The following is a 15451-nucleotide window of genomic DNA, read 5'->3' as shown; positions in this document are numbered from 1 at the left end:
GAACCGGGGAAGCCCACACTTAGAGGAGGAAGAGGAGGGAAGAATGGATTTGTTAAGTGTTTACCACACATCTGCTTTCCTGGGAACTTCCTTTTGCTGTCTCTTTGAATGTCTCCAGTAACGTAAAGTGATGAGGGTTATCCCCATTTTGCACATGATAACACAGGCCCAAGAGACGCCCAAATGTCAAGGTCAGTTAGCTCATAACTGGATTCAAACTTGGTCTGTTTCTGAACCCTGCATTGGCGCTTGCCATGCTACCATTCTGCACCAAAATTTTGCAAATCAATTAGACAAGGTTTCTATTCCTCTCATCTTTGACCAAAAAACATTGGAATGGGGCACATGGGTGGCTCAGTAGGTTAAGCATCCAACTCTTGATTTCAGCTTGGATCATGGTCTTATGGTTCTTGGGCTCGAACCCTGCCCTGGGCTCTGCACTGACAACACAGAGCCTGCTTGGGATTCTGATTCATTCTCTCTCTCTCTCTCCCTCCCTCCCTCCCTCCCTCTCTCTCCCTCCCTCCCTCCCTCCCCTCCCACGCTCCCTCTCTCTCTCAAAATAAACAAATAAACATAAAAAGAACTGCACTGGAATGGAAGAGAATGATTTATTTAATCATTCCCACTTTGGTGGCCAAAAAGACTTTGAGATGATTTATAATAAAAGTACACATCACAAGGGAATTAGATCCAAGATGATAGGAAGATTTGGAGAAATGAGCAAGGATTTAGATGGTATAATACTAGTTAATTTTACTTTATCTGTAGTAACCAAAATTTAAAAGCAAATCTTTTAAGTCTTTATGACAGAGAGGGGTGAGGGAAGACCCCCCCAAAAAGGAAAATTCACTGTCAGTTCATGATTGACTTTTCTTCCTTCCTCCCTTACAAAGGGAAGCAAAGCTCTTACATTAGTAAACCCTCTTTCTCTAAGTCAAGAAAAATAATATGTCACTCGACCCGGTGAGCATTTGTGTGCCAGGGAAGCTGTCAGGGATACAGAAACAAATTCCTGAGTGTTCCTCCAAAGGGAGCCCAGAGATGTGGGGTGGGACTGAGGGGGAGGAGAGGAGACCTGAGGATAACTCAGTGTGAACTGAGGCAGGTGCAGTGCTCAGGGTCATGATGGGAGACCTGAAAATGGTGTGGTGAGGCCATGGGGCAGAGAGACCTGCCAGCCAGAGGACAAGGAAGACCCTTCAGGGAGGCTGACTTGGAAAGATGGACAGACTTTTTACAGGAATAGGCCATGAGTGATGTGTGAAGATAGTCTCCTAGGCGTGGGGAATGGCATCCACAAAGACCCAAAGTTGAGAACTTTGGACTAGAGAACAGGGCTTGTGAGCAGAGTGCGTTGGAAGAGGCAGCAGAAGAGCAAGTGAGGGAAGCTGATTGGCACCTGACACTGGAGAGCTTTGAATACTAAGCTGAAGAGTTTGGATTTGGGCTAGGGGGCCATGGGGGGTTGGGGGCGTGTCCCTGAATATTCTTGAGCAAAGGAGCATAATCAGTACACAGCACAAGGTTTAGACAACTTCCTGTAGATCAGCGGTCAGCAAACTTTTTCTATAAAAGGCCAGACAGTAAATACTTTAGGTTTTACAGGCTGTAGGGTCTCTGTCACAGTTCCTCAACTCTGCCATTGTAGCAAATAGACATGGCTGTGTTCCCGTATAACTCTAATTACAAAACCAAGCTGTGGGCTGGATTTGACCTATGGGCTGTGGTTTGCCGACCTGTGCTCTAGATGCAAGGTGGAGGTCAGATGGATAGCAGGGTGGTTGTTAGGATACCACTCTACAAGGTGGAGAAATATGTGAGCTCAAGCCACAGTAGAGGCTGGAGGATGGAGAAAGGGACAGAGTCAAGAGACGGGCTCTCTATCAAGGCCAGTGCAAAGCATGTATTAGATTAATTTCAAGTTACAGAAGCAGATGGATTATTCAGGACTTAGTCTCACTGGTGAGTTTGGCAGGAGATGGAGCAAGTAGAAAGAGGATTCAGACCAGCAGGTAGTACCAGAAGTTTTGGCACTTACTAAACCTGAGCTTTTGGCAGGACAGCTCTAATGAGTGTGCGATTATTTATTCATTGAGTAAAAGTTTATTGAATGTTACTGAATGCCAGGCTTTGAAGATCTAGTAGAGAAGGAGAGAGGCAAGGTTCATATTCTAAGGAGCTTACCATCTAGTGGGTGAGAGACAGGAAACAAGAAAGCACATAGCAGTGGCTAGCATGTTTTGAACACTTGTCGTCTGATAGGTACTGTTCTAAGTGCCTTAGAGTGGGAAATTAACACACACAACAACCCCATGAGATAAGGGTTAATATTATTACCATTTTACAAATGAAAACACTCAGGCATAGACAGAGTAAGGAATTTAACCAGAGACAGCCAGCTAGTGATGGTGGTCTGGATCTAGAACCCATTCACTTCACATTATTATACTGTCTCTTACTAAAGACCGTAGCTGTTATTGAAGCAAATATTGAATGTTGATGAGGGAAATCAGCAGGACCCTGGGACAGAGAGTGGAAGTGTCAATCATATTTAGATTCAGTGACCAAAGAAGGCATCTCCAAAGAGTGGGAAACAGCCTTGTGAAGGGTAGTGGGAAAACTGTGCCAGGCAGAGGGAACAGCATGTGTGAATGCCCTGTGGTGGCAAAGACCTGGTGACAACAAAGGGCCACTGTAGCGAGTGAAGGAGAGGAATGTGGCATGGCGACTCTAAAGGCACAGCAGTAGTTACATTCCACCCTACCAGTCACTCTGAGACAGAGGCATCCTTAATCTCCATTTTGCAGGAAGAAACTGAGGTTCAGAAATGTTAGTGTGATTTCCCAGTTGCAGAGTTGGGTAGGTGGTGGTTTTCTGTCTGGTTAGCAGTTGAAGATGCAGACTCTAGCAAGACCGTGAACCCCGAGGCCTTGAAGAGATGCATAAGCCCCCAGAGCATGGCTTCAGCCTTCCAATAAATAAGAGAGGATGGCTGTATGGGTGTGATGGAGCCCCGAAGAGAGGGGAGCTGTGTGTAGGGCCCGAGGGGTGACGAGAAGTCCCCTGTGTAGCCTGGGAAGATCCAGCTGCCTGAGTTGGCAGTGGACGCAGCCAGCAGAGGCTTTTTCTCCTCAGCAGCACCAAGCGACAGAGAGAAGGTCAAGGAGGTCCTCCCTGCTCTGTGCTTGCGCACGAGGGCCAACCTGCTCTTCGGGTGACCCTAATGCCTCTCTGTGCCTGACAGGACATCATCCTCACTGTGAAGGAGAAGCTGTCCATCCGAAGCATGGAGTACTTTGCACTGGCCCTGGAGGAGCAGTACAACATCTCACGGCTGCACCTGCTGCACGAGGAGGAACTTATCCAGCAGGTACCCCTGCTCCTTGTGAGGAGAGCCGGGCTGGGCAAGCAGACACGGCAGCCAGAACCTCTGGGATAGGGCTCAGTACATCAGCAGTTATGATGCACTTTGCATGCCCTCACTCAGCCTGAGGATACAGGGCAAGAGTCAGGACTGATTTGCATATGAGGTATGTGGGGTCCCATTTTGCAGATGTGGAGACAGTGACTTAGAAAGATAAGGTGACTGGGGCACCTGGGTGGCTCAGTCAGTTAAGCATCTGACTCTTGATTTTGGCTCCAGTCATGATCTCCTGGTTTGGAGTTTGAGCACCGCATTGGGCTCTACACTGACCGTGCAGAACCTGCTTGGGATTCTCTCTCTCCCTCTCTCTTGGCCCCTCCCCTGTTCACTCTCTCTGTCTCTCTTGAAATGAATAAATTAACTTAAAAAAGAGGTAATGAAGGTAATGAAACCAATACAGCCCCATCTTTTGCTTCCAGCTCTGATGATCTTTGAAAAATCAGAGAAGCATTTCTTATTGGGTCTGAGCCCTTTTTCTGAGATTTACCCTTGAGCTGGTCCCTGATGGATGGACAGGGCACAGTCTGTTTGTACCAGTCAGTCTTTCAGCCTTTCAGTGATTTGTTATACCAACTTTTTAACAGGTCTGTTCCATCAGCACTGAGAAAGAAACTCAAATGAAATCCCCAAGATAGCTAAAGTAGAAAAAAAAAGTGAGGTGCATAATATAGTAACAATGTATACTACACTATGATTTGTGGAAAATAAAATAATACACATATATAGTAGCATATCTATATACATAGTCTCTGAAGGGGCATCTAAGAGACTGGAAGTAGACTTTTCTTTTGGAAAGGAGAACAATTTGATGGAGTCAGTGGGAAACTTTGTTCTTTTGAGCCTTTTTCATTTTATACCCATGGGAAAGTCAAGAGCAAAGGTCTGCGGCTGTCTTGGGAAGCACTAAAATTGAAATCTCTGGGGACTTTCATTATCTTTTTTTTTTTAAGTTACTTTGTGGAATAGCTGTGAGAACAAAGTTGGTTAGAAGATTAACTGTATCTCCCTTACCCATTGCAGGTGGTAGAAAGGGAGGAGTCACATGACTACCGCTGCCTCTTCAGGGTGTGTTTTGTTCCCAAGGACCCCCTGGACCTCCTGAAAGAAGACCCTGTGGCCTTTGAATATCTCTACCTGCAGGTGACTGCATCTGCCCTTCCTAAAATAACAGTGGTTGTTCTCAAAGATCGGGTTATTTTGAACATGAGCTTAAGGCAATGAGGCAGCTCCCTGGTAGGGATTATCTTTATGAGGGAGAATAGGCTTGATTATCCCTCAGAATAGTTGCTAAGTTAGGAGATTTGCTACATATTAATGAAATTTAGGCTTAGTCCCCCATGTGAACGATACATTGTCTACTACTATTTAGAGTTACAGTTTTTATTATCACAAATGGCATTAGTGCTTCAATGCCTTATTTTAGTTTTTTTTTTAATGTTTATTTATTTATTTTGAGAGGGAGAGAGAGTGTGCATGGGAGAGAGGCAGAGAGACATGGGGAAAGAGAGGATCCCAAGAAGGCTCTGTGCTGTCAGTACAGAGCTTGACACAGGGTTTGATCCCATGAACCATGAGATGATCCCATGACCTGAGCCGATATCAAGTTGGACACTCAATTGACTGAGCCACCCAGGCTCCCCTTCAAAGCTTTATTTCAGAAATGATGAAAATGAGTCTTGAGAAGCTCACATGATTTGCCTGGGTCATGCATTTGATGGCAGAGCCAATAATTGGTTCCTTGACCCTTAGCCTGGTGTTCCACCTACTTTGCCTGGTTGGGTTAGATCTATCCTGTCATTTTTATGCTGACAAAAAAAAGAATCATTTCAGAGGCATTACCATTGTACTGATGAGGTAACTCAAACTAGATGAATTAACTTGCCCAAATCTTACAGAAATGATGGCAGCAAATAATACCAATACTACTTTATATTTGTGTAATGCTGTGTCCTTATGCCTGCTTTCATGTGTTACCTAATTTAAACCTCACAGAAAGCGTGTAAGGTAGACTTGACTCTCCTCATTTAGCAAGGGGAAGACAACGCACCAAAGTCACACAGCCAAGAATTGGCAGATCCAGGTCTCAGAGCCTTTGGCCTGAAAGAACTAGGAACACAATCTGTGTATTCTTGTCTCTCAATTGCTCTGATGTAATCTCTTCTAGAGCTGCAGCGATGTGCTCCAGGAGCGCTTTGCTGTAGAAATGAAATGTAGCTCCGCGCTCCGGCTCGCGGCCCTGCACATCCAGGAGCGGATCTACGCATGCGCTCAGCCACAGAAGATCTCTTTGAAGTACATAGAGTGAGTGGCAGGTGACTTCTATGCCTCGTCAACAGCAGCTGGGTTGCATTTATTAACCGCTGGCCCCTGGCCAGGATGGCTAGATGCCACAGAAAGCTGATACTCACCAATCTGCCCATCTGTCTGTTGTCTTTCCATCCATTTCCCTCTCCACTGTCTCTGACCCAGCTCAGCTCCCCCAGATGTCAGAATCTGGCTGCTCACTCTGGGGCAGAAGCCAACTGCAGATAAAATGACACAGGATCCCTTTGTAGATTCCCAGTTCCTGAGAGAGTGTCTTGGGAAATCAGTTGACAACGTTGGTGTAAAGCTCTCCTGAGGGCCTAAATGCCATGAAATCAATCTTGTGTGACCCAGTTGTGTTGCATTATATTCCTATTAGAGCAGTTTCAAGTCCTGAGATTCCAACATGTCCTGATCCATAGGCTAAATTTTCATTTTCCTCTGGGAAGCATCACCCAGGTGTGCTAAGCTACCCACCAAATCTCAACTCTGTCCTGTCTGGGCATCAACATCAAATGGGGAATCATATTTAAAACATAAAACAGACGCTCGGCCCTATTCCTGAAATACTGGGTCAAATCTGTAGGGAAGGAGTCTGAGGATCTGTATTTTTATCCAGTTTGTTGGGGAATTTTGAGGCTGTTAGGCTGGCACCATTCTGAAGCAGCACCTCAGGGATTCACAGGTGCATTGTGAGAATGTGTCATTACATGTGTGATCGTTATTTCTCATATATATATGGTAGTAAAAAAAGATTGAGATCTCTTCTGATTAACAGAATATCATTCCACACCAAAAGTAACAAGCTCCCAGAAAGATAATTTGGGCTTAGTTCTTGAATGGCTGATTTTTGTGGTGAGAGTGTATGTGTATTAAATATCCTTAGATATATCATATATCATCATATAAATATATGATATATTACACATACACTCTTTCCACAAAAATCATATAAATCATATAAATATATGATATTTAATACATATGTTTATAAATATGTAAATATAAACACATAAATTTATAGGTACATAAACTATAAAATTATATAAATCAAATAAATATATATTTAATACATAAACTTATAAATGTATTTTATGTATATTTACACACACTTATGTATATATGTGTATACCTTCTATTGAGAAAGTGACTTATCACTGCCGTGTTCTGGGAACACTTAAGTCCCTGAATCAAATGTAATTAGGCTCTTCATTAGAGCCGAGTGCACTATAAAAATGGTGTCTCCGATATCTCATGCCAGGAAGGACTGGGGAATAGAGAACTTTATATCTCCAACTTTACTCCGAAACATGAAAGGCAAAGACATCAAGAAAGCCATTAGCTTCCACATGAAGAGGAACCAGAATTTGCTGGAACCCCGACAGAAGGTAACATTGTGGTTTCTGACGATCCCAAACCTTCCCCTGCCCCCAGCTGTCTGTTCTGAAACCTCAGGGAAAGCATTTTCAACACTGTGTGGATTTTAGGCAAGTGAATAACTCTAATTTAAGTCTTTTTTCCCCCCTTCTATTTAAGCAACTTATTTCTGCTGCCCAACTTCGTTTAAATTATCTACAGATCCTTGGGGAACTCAAGACATATGGTGGAAAAATCTTTAATGCTACTCTAATGGTATGTATGACAGAAATGCAGACCTCTACTCTTATAAGAGATCCTAGAGGTCCTCCAAAGATCAGTGTATCTTTTAGCCTAAAATTCCTGAAGACCCTGTCATGTATTCAGTTGGGAAGTGAAATATGACACCACCTGGGGGAGGCAGAACTCAATAAATCATCATTTCCACCCTCAAACAATGAAACAAAGTACCCAACAGACAAAGTGAGGCCAGGAGAAAGGCACAGGACTATTGCCGTGGAGTTCGAAGACAGAGGGTACCACTGCCAGCTTTGGGTTGAATATGGAAGAAGGACAGATTAGGAAAAAGCAAGAAGGTTGAATTTGGCCAAATTTCAGGTGGGAGGAAAGGCATTCTGAGGGAAGGGAAATGGATGCAGTTTACGCTGGCATTTTGGGTATATGAAGGTGAAGAGGAAGAATTGGAAATAGTGAAAGAAATACGAGAATGTTAGATCGACTGCCAGACTGCGGCCCTGATTTTTCAGAAGGGAAGAACTGAGGGTGGATCCAAGAAGGGAAAAGAGAAGCAAAAGAGCCCTCTCCTTTGTTACTCATTCCTCCCCCAGCTTTCTTTTTGGAGCCTGGGCCTAGAGCTCTGTGCTTTTCAGCAGTTCATGACTGGTGGGCTGCAGCTCACAGGAGCTCTCCCCACTGCACTGTTCAGGCAGCCCCAGAACCTTCCAGCACAAATTGCCAATTAGAGATTTATATATGTGTGTATATGTATTATATACAAATATAACATACATGCATACATACATGTACATACATTATATATATACACACATGTGTAATATATATGTATATATAACATACACACATATAAATCTCTATATATGATAATATATAAGGTATATTAATCAGATTGCTGACCTAACAGTGTAGGTGGAAAAAGGGAATCAGTGTTTTGACAAAAAGGAAGAGCATCTGATAAGCGAAGGGAAAGATAGTTGAGTCTGTACAAGTAGGTGAAGAAAGGTTGGAAAGGAGACTAGATCCACAGAAAGGAAGGCTTGAAGGTACAAGAAAACTTCTACCTTTCCCATGGGCCAATCCTGTCCTCTCTCAGCTGTCAAGTTCCTGTTCCCAGTCTCCCTTTACTTGTCCTACGTAAGGTAAGAACTGGTAATGGGAGAAGAAGCCAGCTACATTGAACTGGCTTAGGATGCTTGCTGGACACTAGGGACTCCCAGGGAACCTAACATGAGTGCAACACTTGAATACAAATAATTACGGTAAGAAGTCACAGCTCAGCACTATCAGAGTTGTGCAGAGGCTGTGGGGTGGGAACACCATGGAGTAAAAGGACTACTCCACTGGAGGAGACAGATTAAACAAATGTTCTCCATAGGCAGTAGGTTTTGATGGAGTCTTTTACAGAGGGGTCAGGATTTCACTGTGGTGAAGCATAAATACTGGCACATAGGTGTGAAAGCACAGGTTGTGTTTGTGGAACAGGTTACAGCCCCATGGTTTGGCTTTCCTTTGTGAAGGGTCTTGTAGGAGACATACTTATACTCAATTTAGTTTGTCAGTGGGCCCCAGGTTAGGCTGTTACCTAATTTGGTAGTCTAGGGAAGAGGTAGTGAGGGAGGACCTGAAATAAAAATCAAGGAGTTTGCAGAGAGGGGTCTCATGTCTTACATGTGCAACATGTTTTCACTAGCTTGTGAATGAAAACTAATTCCTCTTTCACCCTAATACAGTTACAGGATAGAGAATCCTACATCGCCCTTCTAGTTGGAGCCAAGTATGGGATTAGCCAAATTATCAGTAGCAAACTCAACATCATGTCCACATTGGCAGAGTTTGCAAACATCAGCCGTGTAGAGCTGACAGAAGAGTCTGAGAAAGTGAGCATGGTCAAAGTGTATCTTCAGGATGTGAAGGTAATGCATGCGGAAGAAATTTTGAACCCAACTTCTGGAATCTGGGGCTAAATTATTCTAGGGTAGTTTATGAGAGCATAGATATTAATGAAGTCTAATATCCTGCATTTGCTTGAGAGGAGGAGTGGTCCATCTTATACCATCAAGAGGAAAATAATGAATAGGGTGTGGTTTCTTGAGATGGTCCTAAAATATTTTTTTGTGTGTAAACTGAGCTTGGACTATATATTTTCCTGATTGGTTCAGAAATTTAGATGAGAGCACCAGATAATTTTATCACATGTATGGGACCAGAATGGCTGCCCAAGAGTTCTGAGTGGCAGCAATTAAAATAAACAAATGATGCGGGGTACTTCCTGAGCCTCTCTGGAAGGTCCTACATTTCCCTGCCTTCCTTTGCTTTAATTCTGATGTGCTCAAGGGTGGTGCTTCATTTTTCTCATCACCCTCTTCTTCCTTCTCCATTTGCTCTCCTTTTCATTTTCCAGGTGAGGTCTTGAAGGGGCTTCACTGTATGAATGGTCAAGGTGGGGTGGGGTTGTTGGGATGGAGAGGCTGGAATAGGGGATGAAGAGGCAGGAGACATTGTAGAGATTCAATGGGAGGAACCCACTGTGTGTATGTGAGTATGTGTGTACACGCATGTGTGGTTGTGCATAATGTGTGCACATACGCTTGTTCCAAGTCTTGCAGGTGAGAATATGAGACAGCAGGAGGCCCGCCTGTGGGCCATGGCTGGATTTACTTGGCATCTCTCATTGGCCCACATGGCCTTGTTGTCAATCTTCAGACTGTCCGTTGGCCTTTTATTTAAGAACTCTCTTTACCTCAAAGGTTCTGACGTTGCTGCTGGAATCCAACAGTGCAAAAGACCTGGCCTGCCTGATTGCTGGGTACTACAGGCTGTTTGTTGACCCAGTTACCTCCATTTTCCTTTGGCCAGGAAACAAACAACAGGTGCACCGGGTATCTGCCGAAGAAGGTGAGGTTTGCTCCAGTCAGGACAGGCCCTTTTCACAGCCTTCACGGAAGGGGGTGAATTGAGTTGAGCTGAGACTTCCACCCAAGTGGAAGGGAGCCATTTTTCCATTTATTTCCTGGTGAACAGTTGATCTTTCTAAATTCCTAAATGGAGAAGTTTTCTCTATGTAGCTGGGAGTCCCCAAAAGCCAAGGTATGTTATTGAAGGTCTCCGATTCCCTGTAGAATTTCCTAAAATCATCTCTAAAATCCACTGTATTTTGTCTTTATTTGCTGGCAAAAAAGAGATCATTCACTTCTTCAGAAAGTAGAGATGACCTCATTTTTTATTCTATGTCTATGTGCTCTTTTGCGTTTTCTTGAATTATAATAGAAATTCTCAACCTTACATGTTTAGGAAAAGGGGAAACCTGGAGATAGAAGGAATCGAAATCATATAAGGAATGAGGTAGTGGAGGCTAGATGAGATGATCAGTCTCCCAGGCCAGCTCCCACTTTGTATCAGGCTTTTGCTTCAGCACTGTTGACACAGCATTTTCCCACTGTTTTGCTGATAAATGTTGAAACACTCCCACTATGGCTAATTTCAGGCTACCAATGTGATGTCACTGAAATGTGGGATGGGAAGAGATGCTCAGTAGCATAACATTATATAGCATTTCCTCCATTTGGATCAAATAGGCATAAATAATCTCGAGAGATCAGATGATAGTAAGATGAAGTAAAATAAATAACTAGGAAGTGATGAGTTTGGGTACTTGTTTTGGTTTTAACACAGTTTATGGGCAAGGGATGATACCTTAGGGTCTAATCAGGTAGACAATGCAGAGTAGGAGTAATTGTGAAGGTTTGGTGGCAGGAGGGACTACTGCTGGGGCAGGTGGGATGTGACTGTGTGTGTACACGCACGTGTGCTGCGTCATGATGTGTTGACGCTCTATAGTGGCTGGAACATGTGAAGCCTTCAGGGGTGACCAGGCTGCTGAGGAGGGGTGGGGCCACACTGGGAGAGGCCTTCACTCATGGGAGAGCTTAGGCTCTTCTGTGTAGGCAGAGGATGCCATTGGGGGGTTTAAGTAGAGTGTGATGTGGTCAGAGAGAAATTTTGAGAAAGATCATTCTGGAGGCTTATGGTGGAAGAGAGGCTGGAGACCTGGCTCAATGCCCCCATCCTTCCAGCCACAAATCCTTCCCAAGTTCCGGCAGCTAGCTGGGTTTTCACTGCCCTAAAAGCCCCATAGCACCAAAGGGTCCCCAAGGCCGGGCTTCAAAATGGTGCTGGACTACCCACCTCAGAATCCCACATGAAGTTGCTAAGAATACAGAGTCTCAGCCCTTACTCCCTAGATATTTGACTCTATATCAGGGATCAAGCCAAAGATATGTTTTATTTTTTTAAATATGATTTCCCATCTGATTTTGCTGCCCAGACAGGACAGAGCTGGGATTTGATGAGGGGCTTAGCAACCCGGGATGATACTTAGCAAAGTGAAATCCAGCCACATACCCTCCATGCTGCCATAAACACATAGCTCTCCTCAGAAGTAATCCTGGCTCCATTATGCAGTTCAGGTAGTTGTGGGAAGGGAGCCCCGATGTGTGGGGAGAACATAGAACTGGAGGCCCACGGGTCCTCTGTCAGCCAGTACAGCATGATCTGGGCCGGGCACCCTGGAGCAGGGGAGGGCAGGCAGGGTAAGGCAGGAGGACATAAGCTTCTGCCAGTCCCTGACTATGACCCCTGGCGTCCCTCATTACAGGCTATGAATCCAGGGCATGCAGCGACTCCGAGGAGTCCTCTGAAGTGGACTGCGTGCTGGAGTCTCTCTCTGACAGACACCTGCTGAAGCTGGGCCCCTGCAGACCGCTCATAAAGGAGGAGCAGCCTCCTGGGGATAGCCCCATGCCTGAGGTGGCCAGGAGGGGCCCGAGCACCTCCGGGGCCGGCAGCATGACAGACAGTGCCGAGTCCGAGGCATCCGACTCCGCCAACACTGAGAGCCGAGGCTGCAGGACCAGTGGCTCTAGCGAATCCATGGATGCCCTAGAAGAGGATGACTTGGACACTTGCTCCTCCAGCAGGTCCAGCTTCTTCCACTCACGCTCACCAGCCTTCCCAGAGGGTCTTGATTCCAACAGCCAAGAGGAGAGAAGCAGGATTGAAACCAGTGGCTTCCTCTGTCTCCTGGACCTGGCCCAGAGAGCCAACCCTCCGTGCCAGAAGGCTGAGTTTTCTGAGAGTCCCGCTCCTGAGCCTTTCAGCTGGGGACCAGAACTGAGTGCAGTCAGGCTGGACCCCACGCTGTATGAGGGTGGCCGGACAGACTACTACAGCCTGTGCTCCAGCGTCTCCCTGGCCAGCCACCAGAGCGACAGCTCAGAGAGCACAGCCTCCCGGCAGGGTGGAGGCCTGCCAGCCTGGGGTCAGCAGGGCTGGACCGAGGCCCAGCCCAGCTCCACCCTGGAAGTCCTGGCCCCACACCTGCCACTGGCCTTTGAGGATGGCAGCTCAGATGAGGAATACTATGATGCAGCTGACAAGCTCACACCCCCAGACGCCCTCTCAGGTGAGCCCTCCCCAGCAGGTCTGCAGACTCCAGGCGGCTCCTGAACGTCCAGCAGGGGCAGGGACCAAACGTGAGGCATGGTCCTTATCCTTGTTTGAGAAGGGCCCCCTGGGCCCAGGGGACCAAATTGTAAGTGTTATAACTTCAAGTCAGGGGTACAAGGGAGGTTCAGGGAACTGTGGGTGAGCAGAGATGGGAGGCACCAATTCAACAGTGGGAATCAAGAAAGGCTTCCCAGAAGACGTGGCAAATGTGCTGGGCCTTGTGAGATGGACAGAATTTACATTGAAAAGGGTTTGATAGGAGTGCTCAGCAGAGGGAAGAGCTGTATCATGATGACTCTCTATCAAATGGGGCTTTGAAGTAAGAAGAACCTGATAGGCTGTTGGTGGCCCTTTAAGGGACTCAGATGTAAGAAAAGGCAGGGGATCTATTGGTCATGTTTCTTTCCGGTTCCTCATCCTTCCCTCTGCTAAGAGCATGGGGTGACCTTCCACATAGAGTGACTTCCTGAGTTGACTTGAGATCCTTACAGGACACTGACACACACACATATACATACACAGTTGCACACGCTATATACTGGAGGGAAAAAATTGGAAAATAGCACGCAGACACTGATGGTGAGCCACTAGGAGCTGGGGAAGCTGCAGCTCTTTTATTTCTGGTTCAGCCCTTTCCTGCTGCTCCCTGCCCTCTAGTGCCTTCCCGTTGCTTGTGGAAGAAAGGCCAGCTCCTCAGCAGCCCCTGTGAGGCTCTCAAGGTCCTCTGTGACGTGGCCTCTTTCTGCATACCAGCCACGCAGACCTCCTCACCATTCTTTAAGTACCAAGTTCTTTCCTACCTCTGGCCTTTACACATGCTGTTCCTTCCGCCTGAAACATTCCTCACCCTGATCTTTGGCGACAAATGCCTACCCATGTATCAGGCCCCACTTGGAAACTCACTTCCTCCAGAAACATTAACCAGACCGCACCAAGACTGGGGCAGGTCTTGCCATCCCTTTCATGTGTTTTCATAGCACCCAGGGTGCCTCCTGCCTGCACTTAGCACTGCCTGTAATTGTATATTTATTCATGTGACTTTTGTGAGGTTTCCCATCTTCATTAAACCAAGAACTCCTAAGAGTATAGGGACTGCATGTTGCACACCTACCCCTGTGTCCCCCACACGTAGTGCCTGGCAGTTTTGCTAAATGAGTGAATAAATTATCTACCATCTACCCTGAATTCATTAACTGGCTGTGCCTGTAAAGGAGAAACTTATGAGCAGATTTGCACTGTTCTCCAAAGAACCCAGCCCACTGCCATCCATGCCCCCAGCTTTGCCCAGCTGGGCCAGCCATTATGCAGGGTTCAAGATGGAGGCACAGCAGAGACCATCAGTCAAGGCCTTCCCTTACAGGAATCTAGCCAGAAAAATAAAGTCCATACTGGACATTCCCTTTTGTCATAAGGAGCCAATGGGGTGCTGGGGAGAGAGCCCAGAGCTGGGACCCCTGAGCCTGGGTTCTAGTCTGGTCTCTGACTCACTCTGGGAGTCTCTCCCTTTTTAGGCCTCAGAAACGCCCTTGGTGAGTGGCTGTAGGTGGCCAAGGGCAGCAGCTCTAAAACATGGTTGGGCATCATAATTACCCAAGGGACCTGGCTTAAATACCATAGCTTCTTAGGTTGTTGCTTCTGGGATTCTGATTAAAGAGGCCTGAAGAGAAGCCTGGAGGTGATAAGGTTTTGAATAAGGTGCAACCATATTGGAAACAACTGGTCTGAGAATAAGAGCCCTCTGATTCTCAAGTACTATGCTGTGTACCTGATTCCTGCTGGCTGATTCCCTAGACTTCATCACAAAGTGCTTCTCTGCTCAGAAGGGCCCATCCTGGGGGTGCCTGGGTGGGTCAATCAGTTAAGTGTCTGACTTTGGCTCAGATCATGATATCATGGTTCATGGGTTTGAGCTCCACATTGGGCTCACTGTTGTCAGAGCCCATTTTGGATCCTAGGTCCCCCTCTTTTGGCCCCTCCCCAGCTTGTGCTCTCTCTCAAAACAACAACAACAACAACAATACACACACACACACACACACACAACACAAAGAAAGGTCCGTCCTGGTATGCACAAAACCCCTCATACCTGAGACTGAGTCATGACACTTTTTGTCAAGAGAAAGTTCCCTCAAAATCCTTCCACATGTAAGTGATGATAACAACGGTCATGGCAGCGGCTCCCATCACTGAACCACTGTTAGCACAGGCCCTGTTCTGGGAGCCTGATAAACACCAGTGTATCCAGCCAGCGCAGCAGGGCAGTGCTGACAGCTACCGTGCCGCCGACTGACTTGGGTTGACATAAGCACAAAGCGAGAGGGGTGGAAGGATGTCAGATCACTTAAAGAACTGCCAGCAAAGGTGAGGAGCTGGTTTAGACACAGGTGGTAACCAGGCGCGGAGACTAGATGACAGGACTTCTCATCATTTCTTCATTGTCAGGATACTGTGGCTGCAAAGGATGGGCTCTACTTTGATGATTATTTTTTTTTTTTAATTAATACACTTGTGAGATTCTAGGAAATTTGTGTCTGACTTTCTAGGTCATAAATCTGTCTCCTTGGCTGCTTGCGGTTAGGGCACACCCATGAAGAGTTCCAG

General features: G+C 46.1%; 1 protein-coding gene across 1 annotated transcript in view; it reads left to right on the top strand.

Annotated features, from left to right (window-relative positions):
- FRMPD1 (FERM and PDZ domain containing 1) overlaps window positions 1-15451 on the top strand; it is an 89635-nt gene that overhangs the window by 71417 nt on the left and 2767 nt on the right. The window contains exons 8-15 of the mRNA XM_029920265.1: window positions 3248-3373; window positions 4448-4567; window positions 5592-5728; window positions 6993-7119; window positions 7268-7363; window positions 9076-9258; window positions 10093-10240; window positions 12000-12806. Of these exons, the coding sequence (XP_029776125.1) occupies window positions 3248-3373; window positions 4448-4567; window positions 5592-5728; window positions 6993-7119; window positions 7268-7363; window positions 9076-9258; window positions 10093-10240; window positions 12000-12806 (1744 nt within the window). The remainder of the gene's footprint in view (window positions 1-3247; window positions 3374-4447; window positions 4568-5591; window positions 5729-6992; window positions 7120-7267; window positions 7364-9075; window positions 9259-10092; window positions 10241-11999; window positions 12807-15451) is intronic.

Source organism: Suricata suricatta, chromosome 13, assembly GCF_006229205.1.
Source record: "Suricata suricatta isolate VVHF042 chromosome 13, meerkat_22Aug2017_6uvM2_HiC, whole genome shotgun sequence".
Taxonomy (NCBI): Eukaryota; Metazoa; Chordata; class Mammalia; order Carnivora; family Herpestidae; genus Suricata; species Suricata suricatta.
This window is presented reverse-complemented; position numbering and strand designations above follow the sequence as displayed.